Below are 12,951 nucleotides of genomic sequence, written 5' to 3' on the forward strand. Positions count from 1 at the left end.
CTGTGTCTCACTCATCCTGCTTCAGAGAAGCTACCCAGTTGATTGGAGGAGAGACTAGGTTCTGAGTCCAGGTGGTGAGCCCTGTCCTTGCTCACTAGCTTTCTGAGCACAAGCAAGTTCTAGAGCTTCCTTCCTTGGACCTTGGTTCCCCTCTTGGGGAATGGGCCTAGAAGACTCAAGTTCACAAAGTGGATGGTATGATGTGTAAATGATCTTAACACATCTTAGACACATGGAAGCGGTGTGTACAGTATGCTTGCTTATTCCACCCTGCACCCGTTGGCATTTTGCAGGGGTGAATATTAGTATGCCCTGTCTTCATCTCTTTCCTGGCTTGTTCCCCTCTTAAGACGTGCAGACTGGCAACTCCGAGTTCATTTCAACCATCCTATAGTGTCTCTAACTTCATTTTGAAAAAGGAAACTCTTCTTTTACCATGTGTCCTGCCTGTATTCAGATCCCACCTCTGTATGAGCATGTCCCTACCAAGTGAGAGAAGCAGGCTGGGCTACATCTCTCCACTGCCAGTGTACCTTCCATGTTCTTTCTGCGTTCATCCTGTGGGGCCAGAAGGTGGAGGCTAAGAGAAACACTCAGTTGAAGGGGAGAGAGAAAGGCTGAAGCAGAGAGCAAGTGGGTACTGTGGTGCAATGCACATCCAGAGGTGGGGTGGGGCCAGAAAGCCTTATGGAGGAAGTGCCTGCTGCTGTGGCTTTAGGAAAACCATGCTGGGCTCCCTCGACTATTCCTGTCCCCTTCTCCTCAAACTTCCATAGGGGTCACCTCACATCACCTTCCCCAGTACAAGCAGAAACTTCAACATACAAGAATACCAAAGCCCCTCAGCTCTTTTAGAGACCCCATAGAGTTTGGGAGGGTTTCTGGAGCAGGTCCATCACTCTGACTCTTTGTCCTCCAAGGGCCAGCCTAATGAATATACCTTTCAAGTCTTCCTGCAGCAGAGGGTCATGAGGGCCAAGAGTGGTCCTGCCCTCTGGGCTGCAGAAGCTACAGTAGAGAGTATGCAGTGGTGGCAGTGACCTGGTGGAGACACGCACTGCAGCACTGATCCCAAAAGCACAGCAGGGAGAGGAGTATGAAGTCACATAGCGAGGGGGAAGCTGTGCCCCTCAGAGCAGTGGCCCAGGGAAAAGTGAGGAAGCTGTCAGGCTGGATAGCATACAGCCTTCATAGACCAGATGAGTCCAGACTCCTTCCACAGGTCTGCTTCCCTGCTTGGGCAGCCGTAGTAGTAGTCCAGCTCCAGAAATGGTGGTTTAATAAACAGCTCAAGAAGCTGACAGGATCTGGGGGCCAGAGAGTTGATTTTCTGGAGTGGCCTCTTCTCCTGGCTGCCTGATGAGTGTTCCCTCACTCTGGGCTCACGAGGTCATTCTTCCATACTTGAGAGAGGGACAGAGCTCCAGGGGCGTCGACTTAGATGACCAGAGCCCTGGAGGGTCAGGGTCCCCTCCAAAAGCCTCATTTAACCATAACCACCTTTTGGAAGGTCTTGTCTCCAAATGCATCCTCATTAAGCCCCCTGTCCTTGGAGCAGTCTATTGATCCCTGGCCCCTCTACCACCTGCCTTCCTGCCTCGGCTGTCTGCTCCCAGCCACCCCATACCCCTTACTGTTTTCTAAGAACAGCACACTCTTTCCAAACCTGTAGTGCTCTCTCGCTTCCTGAAGTCTCTGCCCCTGCAAGCTCAGGCCTCACCACCTACCCTGGGGAGTCCTCTGGCCCCTCACCTCCCCTGATGAACCCCATGGTCCTTCTTGAGCTTCACATGGCCCCAAGTCTGTGTGGTGCCCTCACAGACCACTCCTCATGGGAGTGCAGTCTTCCATGACAACCCAGGGCCTACACAGATACAGAGACTTGGTGAATGCATTGTTAGAGACCAGTAACTTCTAAATGTCTGCAGAGCCTGTATGTTTCCCTCCCTGCAGGGCACTCCACCGCCTGCCTTCTTTTATGGAGATCCCAGCCATGTGGCCTTGTGACCACATCCATGTGACAGCAGCCAGTCCTGCCTCTGTGGGGCAGTATGATGGCCTCCCCTGCCTCCAAATTGAGTCCAGACAGTAGACTTTTTTTCTGGATCTGTGCAAACAGAGTCATCTGGATTACATTAGCAGGCCCCACTATAAACAGTCCTTAACAAAATTGAGGGTTGGGAAAAAGAAGAGGTAAGTGGAGGGGCCTTTTCCCTCCCCATGCAGAAACACCAGGCAGGGGAGGACGGCTGGATGGAATCAAAGGAGAAATGGCCTGTAGGGAAGCCCCTGTGCAGGTGTGTGTGCTCGACTGGAGCAGTCACAGACAGGGCTGTACCCAGCAGCACAAGGGCTTTGCAGGCCCGAGAGCTCAGCCTCAGCCAGCCCTTCCAGCCCTCTTCTGCCAGAGAACCCAGGAAGGAGGGCATGCCCTGTGTTCCTCGCTGAGGAAAGACCGACCAACACAGTGACTCTGCTTTGCATGTGTTTTTGTGTGTCTGTGTCCCATGCAGCTGCCCCGCCACGAGGCACTGGAGCAGCAAGAGCTGAGGGCTTGCCTGCGCTGGCGTCGCCTACAGGATGAGCTGCGGAACTCCCCAGAGGAAATGCAAGTGTTGAGGTAAGACCCCAGTGTTTTCCGCCGCCTCCTCCCTTCCACCGTCCTTTGGGCATGTCCTTGCTGCTGACTAAATCTACTGTCGCCTTTAAAATCTCAACACCTTCCTCACCTCAGGGACATGATTGCCGTCTTTTAAGTCTTCCAGGGTTTGGGTTTTGATTTGCCTTCTGACATTTTTCTGGTGTCTCAATTCTAGAAAAAAAATAGTAATAGAATAAGGGACTAAATTCTTGGTTTGAAATTCTAAGAGTCACTTTATGTGGTGACCGTGGACGTGAAGACGCTTACGGTTTGGCAGTTTGGCAGGCAGTAACCCTTTAAAGCCGAAGAGGGGAGAATCTGTAAGAAAATATTGATTGCCTTGCATTTAGTAGTAACAGATGTGCGTGTCAATGGGGCCTTTGTTGAGCTGTTGCCCAGCAGGAAGCCGCCCACCACTGCTCTGTGCTCTCTGCTCCTGGGTGTTGTTTTCTGAGTGCACATGGCACTTGTAGGATTACAGCCTGCGTCTCTCCAGTTCCATCCTTGCTCCTTTAGTGCTCCTGTACCATAAGCCTTTATCTGAAGCCTCTTGCCCAAGCCCCAGGAGCACCAAGGTTGCTATGACAACAGACGCTTCCATCCAGCCCCTGTTGAGCAGAATCAAGTATTAGGAATCTCTAGTCAGTGAGAAGGGTGGCCCATCTAGGAATTACCCCTTTCTCAATCCATTGTACATGGCACCCCTGAGGGCTATCCCTCTGGGCAGAGGCCTTCCTTGGGCACTTCTGCTGTTGATTGCTTCTAAATAACCCCCCTCTTTCTAAATAACCCCCCTCCCCATCCTACCTCCCATGCCTTGAACCTGAACCACACTGGGAGACAAAACCCAGAGCAGAAACAGACAAAGCAAGGTTTGCGGGTGCTTTGGTGAAGTGCTGCCCTTACCACGGCAGGCACCTGCACACTAACTGTGGCCTGCTGGGATGACCCATCCCTTGTTTAGGAGAGACAACCAGAGCCGTGGTAAAACATAGCCAGCCAAGAGCCAGAGCCTTGCCATTCAGCCGAAGGCCACTGTGCCAGTATCTGTTCCCTCAGCCAGCCTGGCTGCTCCTGCAGCATGGACTTGGTGCCTGCTCTCAGAGAGCTTCCATTTAGCAGGGACAGTGTCACGTGTCCAGGCCTGCTGGAGATGATAAGCTGTAGGCAACGGGAACTAACTCGAGGGCATCGAGACGGATCTGGGCGTGTGCTCAGCTTGGCAGAGTGAGGAGCACAAAGGCTTTGAGGCTGGGCCGAGCCTTGGGAGCAGAAATGACAGAGCTGTGAGTCAGGAGAGGCTTTGCATTGCATTCTCCAGAAGCTAGCGAGTCTCGGCACGCAAGCATCCTGAGCTGGCTGGTGTTTCCTGTGTAGAATGGGCTGCAGGCAGAGAACACAGCACAGGTGTGGTGCAGAGGGGGGTCCTGGTGGAGCCATGATCTCCTGGATGTGTGTCTTCAAGGCACTACAGGAGATTCTCATTGAAGGCTAAGAGCAGTGAGAGGACCCAGAGGCTTTGGGTAGATGGTGATGGAATTTGTTTAAATGGAAGAACAGGTGTTAAATAAAGATTCTGGTTTGCATATGCTGACTTTGCGATGTTGAGTAGGTAGGGGTCAGTGGAGCTTGTAGGGAAGAACATTCAGACGGAACAGTCCTCACGTGGACAGACTTCAAAAGTCAGATAATCCAGTAAAGGATCCTGGGAAATTGCTGTATATGTGGAGGACACTGGGGTGCCCAGGTCATAAAAGAAAGTGAAGAAGGTGAGCACAGCTAGCGTTGGGTGCCACGGGGAAGCATGACCTTTAGGTGGAGCTGTGTGAAAGATGGCAGTGGCCTTGGGCTCCTTGCTTGTTTTTGTGTGGTGGGCAGGTGTGAAGAGGGATGCCCAAGCAGACCTGGCCATGCTCGCTTGCTCAGAAAGCATCACTGCGGAGGCCATGTGGAGATTTTGCCACACGCTCAAGGCAAGCTGTCTAAACTGTAAATCCTTCACCACCGGACTGTTTCTTAAACGAAAAGAGCCTCTCTATTCTCCACGTTTAAGTCTCTTGGCTCTGGTTCTGCACGGGGTGGTCCTTTGGTGCGTGGAAGGACATCAACATCACCTTGACAAAATTATGTCTCCAGCTGTTAAATGAGTTGCCCTGCATCCTTGGAAGCCACTTCTCACACCTGTCCTCTGTGGAGCTGTGGACGGCCCAGTTGCCAGTAGTGAAGTTTTTTCCATAGTGAGAGGACTTGGGGAACATTTTGGATGTCTGAGCTAGAAGGGCTTATTGTGGCTTTTATTTACTCTGTCTTAACATTCAGAAACTGTCTCAGCCAGAATTTAGGCTGACTGAAAACAGTGCAGTGAGGGACCCGGGGCAGATAGACACAGAGAGCGGTCGTCAGCTGCCTATGCAGTGAGGGACCCGGGGCAGATAGACACAGAGAGTGGCCGTCAGCTGCTGTGTAGTGAGGGACCCACTGCAGATAGACACAGAGCGGTCGTCAGCTCCTGTGCAGTGAGGGACCCACTGCAGATAGACACAGAGAGTGGTCATCAGCTGCTGTGCAGTGAGGAGGAGGAATTACATTATTGGGCTCAACTTACTCTTGGAGTTCTCCCTAAGAAGGGTTCAGGAAACCTCAATTTATTGACATGAAAAAAAGAAGATGCGTAAAATTTGCTCTAAGATTTTATTTTAAGCCGGGTGGTGGTAGCGCCTTTAATCCCCGCGCTCAATAGGCAGAGGCAGAAAGATCTCCGGGAGTGTGAGGCCTGCCTGGTCTATGACAGGACAGCCCTTCTGTGCCCCCTTCCTGCAGTTTGGCTTGGGCTAGAAGACACTCTTCCTCCCTGTCAGTAGCTTCTCTTCGTTCCAGTCATGGATTCCAGGCCAGCCTCATTCTCCCTCCCTTTCCTGCTTCCTGATGCTCTGGGAAATCTGAACGGGCATGCTCTCTGTTTCTTTGACTGTACAGCAGCTCCAGGTCCACCTCTGCCCGGGCCTCCCAAGCCCACACATCAGCCGGTCTACTTTCATGAACTAGATGAATACGCCTTGACCAACCACAGAAGAGCTGTGGCCCCAAGGCCCCCAGGGAAGAAGGGGAGGGGGAGGGTCTAGGGAATGAATGGGGGAAGGAAGTTGTCCTCACTTTAGGATGTGGACTGGGCACATTCATCTTGTTGGAGAGGACAGTCCGTCCTCTGGAGGGCTCCTGCAGGGATAACAGTGGTGTTGCAGGTGAGAACAGCAATCCAGACACCTTCAATTTTGCTGAAGCCCTTTTGTATGGGGAGTGTAAACTGGGTAGTCTTGCTGCTTATCATGAAGGATATTTAATTACCAAGACTAAAGCTAGCCTTAGCCTTACATTTTAACGCAGTACCTAGTAAATTTACCTGGATTTAATTTTTGCTTTGTTTGTGTACTGGCTACTTTTATGTCAACTTAACACAAGATAGAGACATTTGGGGAAGAGGGAAGTTAACAAAATGCCTTCATAAGACTGCCCATAAACAAGCCTGTAGTACATTTTCTTTTTTGTCTGTTTTTGTTTTTGAGATAGGGTCTGTGTGTGGCCCTGACGGCCACAAAACTTGATATGTAGACTAGGCTGGGCCTTGACCTCACAGGGCTCAGTCTGCCTCTGCGTCTTAGGTGCTGACATTAAAAGCATGCTCCACAGCACCTGGCTGCATTTTCATAATTAGTGATTGATATGGGAGGGCCCAGCCCAATGTGTGGTGGTGCCATACCTGGGATATGTAAGAAAGCAGGCCGAGCAAACCATGAGAAGCAACCCAGTAAGCATCACTCCCCTGTGGCTTCTACACCCAGGTCTTGCCTGGAGTTCTTTCCCCAACTTCCTTGGATGATGGACTACAGACTATGAGGCAAAATAAAGCCTTTCCTCCCCTGGTTGCTTTTGGTGTGGTGTTTTATGTCAGAAACAGAAACCCTGGCTGAGACTGTTTTGTTTGAGATCTCACTGTTAGAGCCCTGTGTATTGGTTCCTTTTCTTATTGCTATGACAAGATACCCACGAAGATGAACTTAAGGAAGGGAGGGCTTATGTGGGTTTCTGATGGAAAGCCATGGTGGTGAGGCTGACCAGAAGCAGAAAGAGGAGATGCTGGCTCTCAGCTCACTTTCACCATCCCCTTTTTATTCATTCAGGCACTGGGTGCTCACGTTCAGGGTGGGTCTTCTCTCCTCAGTAAGCCTCTCTGGAAATGCCCTCGAAGATAGACCTGGAGGTATGTGGCCTGGATGATTTTAAATAAAAGTTGTCATTGATGAACTGTCCTGCCCTAACTGGCCTGGTACTCACCGTGTAGCTACTGCCTGAGCCCTGCTGCATTCTTCCTGGGACTTAAGTTCTCCAAGTGCTAGGATTATAGGTGATTAAAGGAGCAGATCTCTGTTATGCTTGTTTGGGCAGACAAACTGCAAAAGTTCATTGTTTTTGAGGTCCCCTGCCCAATGTGAGCCCACTGGAGCCCTCCCCCAGAAACACCTGGCTCTGTTGCCTCTGTCTTCGGTTGCCCACATAGCACACCTCCTTTCCCTTCCCCCACCCTGCGGTAACTCTGTCACCTTTCTGCCAGTGTAGCACTCACCTTTGCATGCTGCCGCCACACACACACACAGCCAGGAACATCCAGTTCTCAGAAGTCTGCACGCTGCTCTTACAGGAATGAAGAAAACGTGCCCCTAACCCATGTGCCTGGACTACACCAGCCTCTGTAGCTTTCAGTTCTTGCCTTCCTGTACTCCTCTGGCTTCCCCGGTACCATGGGTGAGTTCTAGGAGCTTCTGTTCCCTGACTTTCACACCAGAAGCACTGCCTCTTCCTGCTTTTGCCAGTCCCCATCCCTGTCCCCATCCCTACCCCTATGTCCTTTTTAGTCTGATCAAAGTTGTTTCCTGTTCCATATTTGATATTCTTCAGGGGACTCTATATTCCCAGTGGTTTTTGGTTTTTTTTGTTTTTTGTTTTTTTTTTGTTTTGTTTTTTTTGTTTTTAAAACAGGATTTCTCAGTTAGCTTTGGCCATCCTGGAACTCACTCTGTAGACCAGGCTGGCCTTGAACTCACAGAAATCTGCCTGCCTCTGCTTCCCAAGTTCTGAGATTGAAGGTGTGAGCCGTTCTAGTTTTCTCCACATGAGGACTAAGATTTAGATTTATGTCAGGCTTATTAGAAAGTTTTCCCAGGAAGGAAAAATGGAAGAGAAAGTAGAAGTTAGAAGAGGAGTCTAAACTGAGGTGCTGAGATCTCAGGCTAACTCATACACGAGTTGCCCTGGAGGCAGTCAGAGTTGCCCCTGGAATTGTCTCCATCAGAATAGAGGACCTAGTGTTCTATCCCTGTACTTGTGTTCTTCAGAGAGATTTTCCAAGATATTTATGGGAATAGGCTCAAGCAAATGAGTGGCCATGTTTTTGCCATAGTGTCATGGAATGATTGAGGGACTCGTGGGGCACAGATGTTTGAAAGCTACAGAAGTACTACCCCTGCCAAAACGGAGGCTCCTATGGCTCCGTTGCCAGCACACCTGTCTCAGTCTGTTAGCTCCGAGGTGAATGCTGAGCTATCACTGACATCACCTCCTGGCTCCCTTATGTCACACGCACTGGCTGTGCCATCCCACCTGCATCTGCCTACCTCTTAGGGCAGAACTCAATTCCACGTCTGCTGGGAGTTCCCTACTTCTCCCCTCTCCTGGGACCCACCCCCTAGCAACTGCCCATTTTACCTCACAAGTATTTCATCAGAAGACTCTCCTTTTCCCTTGAGTCCGCTCTCTGTGCTTAGGAAGTTTTCATCTGTGTGACCCAACCCACAGCCTGTGAATTGTTAACTCTACCCTGCCTCCGCCTCCCTGCTCCCTCCATCTGTAGTGCTGGGTTCAAAGGCAGAGCCTTATCCTCGCTATGCAAACGTTTTTCCCTCGTGCCATCCCCTGTCCTGTGCTAATGCCACTGAGAGCTCTCTTTACAATGCTGTGCGACTCTTCCCTCTCCTCCCTTAAGATCCTCTCGCCATCAGGAAAAGCTCTTCGCATGTGAGGCCCACAGGGCATCAGCTCTGTTCCCAGTCTCCTCACTTGCTGTCCTGAGGTATCTATCTCACAGACCATTCTGTGTGAGTCAGCTCAGGCCAGGCTGAGACACCTGAAGCAGCGGACTCCACAGCAGACTGTTGCTTTTTTTTTTTTTTTACAGTGGCACCCCGAATTCTAAGCTACAGGCATTGGCAGGTTTGTTTCTCCTGAAGCCCTTCTCCCTGGCTTGCCTGTGTTCTTGTGATGTTTTGTCTGCATGTATGTGTCCCTGTCCTTTCTCTGAATGTTCAAATCTCTTCTCCTTTAGAGGACCTCAGTCAAATCAGGACTCACACTGATAGCTGCACTCCGACCACCTTGAAGGGTTCTAGTCTCCGAATACAGTCCCTTTCTGGGTACTGGGTGCTAAGGCTTCAGCATACACACGTGGGGCACACAGCTCCACCCGCACGTAGCCTCTGCCATCTGTCCAGCCAACTGTCCTGTCCTACCTCCCTGCCATTTTCCATGCTGCCTCTATTTAGAATGCCCTTTACTTGTGCATAATTACACATCATTATGACTCAGCACGGATACTCTTGCTTTCCAAAAAAGTATGATCCCTACCCTAAGATAAACCAGTGTCCCTCCTCTCTTCCTCTCATAGCCTCTTGTGATGACTGTGCACAATCTTACATGTTATTTGATAATTATCTGTATGCAGAGAGTGTTTCATCATTTCTGACATCCAAAAGCAGAAGTTGTCTGTGGTCTCCACTCATCTTTCTCTCTTGATCTGTCAGCCTTTGACGGCTCAGACCCATGTCTGCCTTGTGTCCCTTTACTTGAGTGCATGGAGCTGAGTGAGTGGTTGTTCCATACATGCTGAAGAAATGAATGTTGTAGTTACAACTTCTGTCCCTAGGGCCTTTGTAACTTCTCTGATGGGCTAAATAGATACTGTAAGAGAATAAATAAATGCTATATTGTGTCCTCAAGAGTTGTAAGAGCTGATTGCTCTTTCCCGGAAGGTGCGGAAGGGCCACAGGAAGCCTGCACAAGTTTAGCTGGGATGGCAGGACAGGAAACGCTGAGAATGCTGGGAGATGGGGAGCAGAGATTCCAGGTGTGGAATGGCTATTTCTAAGAGGATGTACTATCTGGACAGATAGAGGGGATAGTTTGATGAAGTGGCCTGGTGAAGTCAGGCTAAGCAGTGACTCTTCAGATACCGAAGTCAGACATTCCCTGGACAGTCTCTATAGTGCCACGCTATCTTAAGTTCCAAAAATGGCATAATGAAAATGGAGTTTGGGGGAGATTCCCCAGACTTTGGGATAACACATGATCAAAGAAACAGTCTAGAGGCCAGATGGGATTAAGTAGACATTTCAGGAATGAATGCTGAACTTAGATTCATTGGCCTAGGGCTCTGGTTGAGTGAGTCTCTAACTTAGCACTCTTCAGAGCAGACAGAAATGTCAACCCAGCTTCACAGAAGACTTTAGTCACGCAGTATAATGCTTTCCCTGATCTCATGCAATGACTGATCCTTTAAAGGGGCTGCTTGAATTCCCAGACTTCATGATGTTTGCTCGGACTTTGAAGAGAGTGGAAGGTAACAGCTGCCATTCTTGGCCTGAGTGTGGCTGCTCCTGACTCATGTGGAATGATCCTGTCTGAGAATGGAGGCCTGAGCTCCGCTCCAGAGCTTGTCAAGGCTTTGGGTCCTAACCCAGTATGGTGGCATAGGGTTTCAGAAAGGCTGGATCAGGGTTTCCTGGGTGTGAGTCTTGTCTTGCCACCTCTATCTGCTCTGTAGCCTTGAGGACAGCTCACCATGCTCAGCTTCAGTCTAAGGCATATAGCAGGTTAATAGCACTGTTCAGTTTCTGTCATAGAAGTGGGTACAAGGGGAAATGCAGTAAATACAGTCAGTGGTTTAAAACGTGTAGAACAGTGGACTCCCAGGGAACCACCAGTGTGGCTGGCAAGAGACAAACGGTGACGATTTCTTAGGTCCCTGTTAATGCTTAGTGATGTTAAATGCCATCGTCCTGCATGGCTGTAGCACCTGGTACATTGTTGCTAAATGTGGCAAGCGCAGAGGGTGTGCCCTTCTGCCTCTGCCATCCCCTCCCCTGGGGGCACACAGGGGTGCTGCTGTGCTCCTCTGTCCTGAGCCTGGAAGTCCTGCCTTTGACTCCTGGTCAGCAGAGCTGCCTGGAAATGTAAAAGGTAAAATTCCCTAAGACTTAAGAGAGCATCTGTTTTCTTGAGTGTGAGAATGCCTGGTTGTAAAATAGAAATGACAGGATTGAAGTGGGGAATCTGAAATTTGAACAAAGATGTTCTAACTAATGGCCTGAGATAAAAATGGAATTGGCAGCACTATTGAGACTCATAGGAACCCCTTCCTTCCCAGAGCCTGTGTTGTTCTGACTTCTCAAGAAGGCCACCCTGGTGTCCCCTCTGCTCAGCTCCACGGAGCTCTCTGGCTTCTGCTCCTAATCTTACCAGGCTTCTGAGAAGAAAAGAGTTTCTGTCTCTGAGGCTTTCAAGAACTTGCCTGAGCCTCTGACTGCAGCTTTGGCCTGTGCCTTTCTGAAGGTGTCTGTGTCTGTCTTAAGAGCCCTGCCCTGTGCCCTCCAGTCTCAGGCCTTCTGACCATTGCTGCACCTCTGCATGAGTTTGAAAGAGAGCAGGAAAGGGATTATATGGGAGGTTGTAGAGAGAAGGAAGGAAAGTGAGTAATGATATCATTAAATTATAAGCTCAAAAAGTAAAATATTTGGAAGTTCATAATAGTCAAATCCTTACAGTAAGATAATACTGCTAGTGTTTTCTTGGAAGTAAAATTTTTATGTATATATGCATATGGCTGCCTATGTCTTATTGATTCATTATGACACTGTTAGCCTATAAAGTATTTCCCGAAAGCCATTCATATCACCACATCAGTCTGCAGTGGTTTGCTCTTTATTGACCCATCACGATGATCTTGCTCACCCTGCTGCTGATGAGAGCAGGCACAACACACATTGTATTCTTGTTCATTCTCGGCCATTCAGAAGAGTTCTCATCCAACCGGTTTCTTGTGACCTTCTAGGCTGACTTGGTCTCACAAAGTACACGCTTACTCCCCACGCCCCATTTCCGACCTTTGAGTCAGTATTTTGATCCAGAAATGGCTAACAGGAGCTGTACAAGTATTCTACCAGGCTGCTGCAAAGACATGGCAGAAGACAGGTCGCCACATGCGAGAATCTCGTCTCATAGGTTCTCTGCCCTTTCAAGCCAATGACTGGAGAGTAAAAAGAGACAAAAGGAGGACTGGACTTGGGGTCATCAGTGTGCCCAGGTTGCCAACCAGGGCAGTGAGGCATGGAAATCAGTAGGAGGCATCCAGGCTGGAAATGAAGGAAAGAAGTAAAACTTAGTATTTTATGTGATGTCATCCTCTACAGCGGAAATCCTAAGGAATCACCCCTAAAGTCATAGAGCAAATGAGCAAATCATCCCAGCAGGAGGTAGGATGAAGGCACGAAATTTGGTTGTTTATATCCATTAATTACAAGCAGTCTGAAGATAAGGTAAGAAAATAAATCACATGAGAATCAAACTATGGAGTGCTGTGGAAGGAGTGAGAGGCCAGAACATGTGATAATGCCTCGTCTAGGAAACGTCTCAGAACAGCTGAGCTCCCTGCGCTTACCTCACCTGTGGCTCCAGCATGATCTCAAAATCTCAGCTGGCTCCTTGTCATAAAAACGGCTCTGTGTGACCCCGCAGTTCTCTCTTGGGCATAAACCTAAGAGAAACAAAACCATTAGCTTTATAAGCAAAAGCTTGTATACAAATGTTTATGGCAGCTGTTCTAGTTTCCTTCCTTGATGCTTTGATAAAGTACTCTTTGTTTTTTTCATTTTCTTTTTCTTTCTTTTTTTTTTTGAGATAGAGTCTGTGTGTGCTGTGTGTGTAGCCCTGGCTGTCCTGAAACATGCTCTGTAGACTGGGCTGGCTTCAAACTCATAGATTTGCTTTCCCTCTGCCTCCTGAGTGCTGGGATTAAAGGTATGAGTCAACACCATCCAGCAATAGAATACTCTTGACAACAGCAATTCAAGGTAGAATGGATCTGCTCTAATGCAGAACCTGAGGAGAGTTCATCATGGCCAGCAAGTTAAAATGGCAGGAACTGGAAGTACCTGGCTATATAGTATCCCCAATCTGGAAGTACCTGGCTACATTGTATCCCCAGT

General features: G+C 49.2%; 1 protein-coding gene across 3 annotated transcripts in view; it reads left to right on the forward strand.

Annotated features, from left to right (window-relative positions):
• Positions 1 to 12,951, forward strand: part of LOC119816103 (aminopeptidase O (putative)) — a 264,083-nt gene that overhangs the window by 143,270 nt on the left and 107,862 nt on the right. For all 3 annotated transcript variants that reach the window (XR_006020830.1, XM_038332406.1, XM_038332407.1), the window contains exon 7: positions 2,514 to 2,620. Coding sequence is in view for 2 of the 3 variants with exons in the window: in XM_038332406.1 (XP_038188334.1) it covers positions 2,514 to 2,620 (107 nt within the window). In the remaining variant the exon portion in view is untranslated. The remainder of the gene's footprint in view (positions 1 to 2,513; positions 2,621 to 12,951) is intronic.

Source organism: Arvicola amphibius, chromosome 6 (assembly GCF_903992535.2).
Source record: "Arvicola amphibius chromosome 6, mArvAmp1.2, whole genome shotgun sequence".
Classification (NCBI taxonomy): Eukaryota; Metazoa; Chordata; class Mammalia; order Rodentia; family Cricetidae; genus Arvicola; species Arvicola amphibius.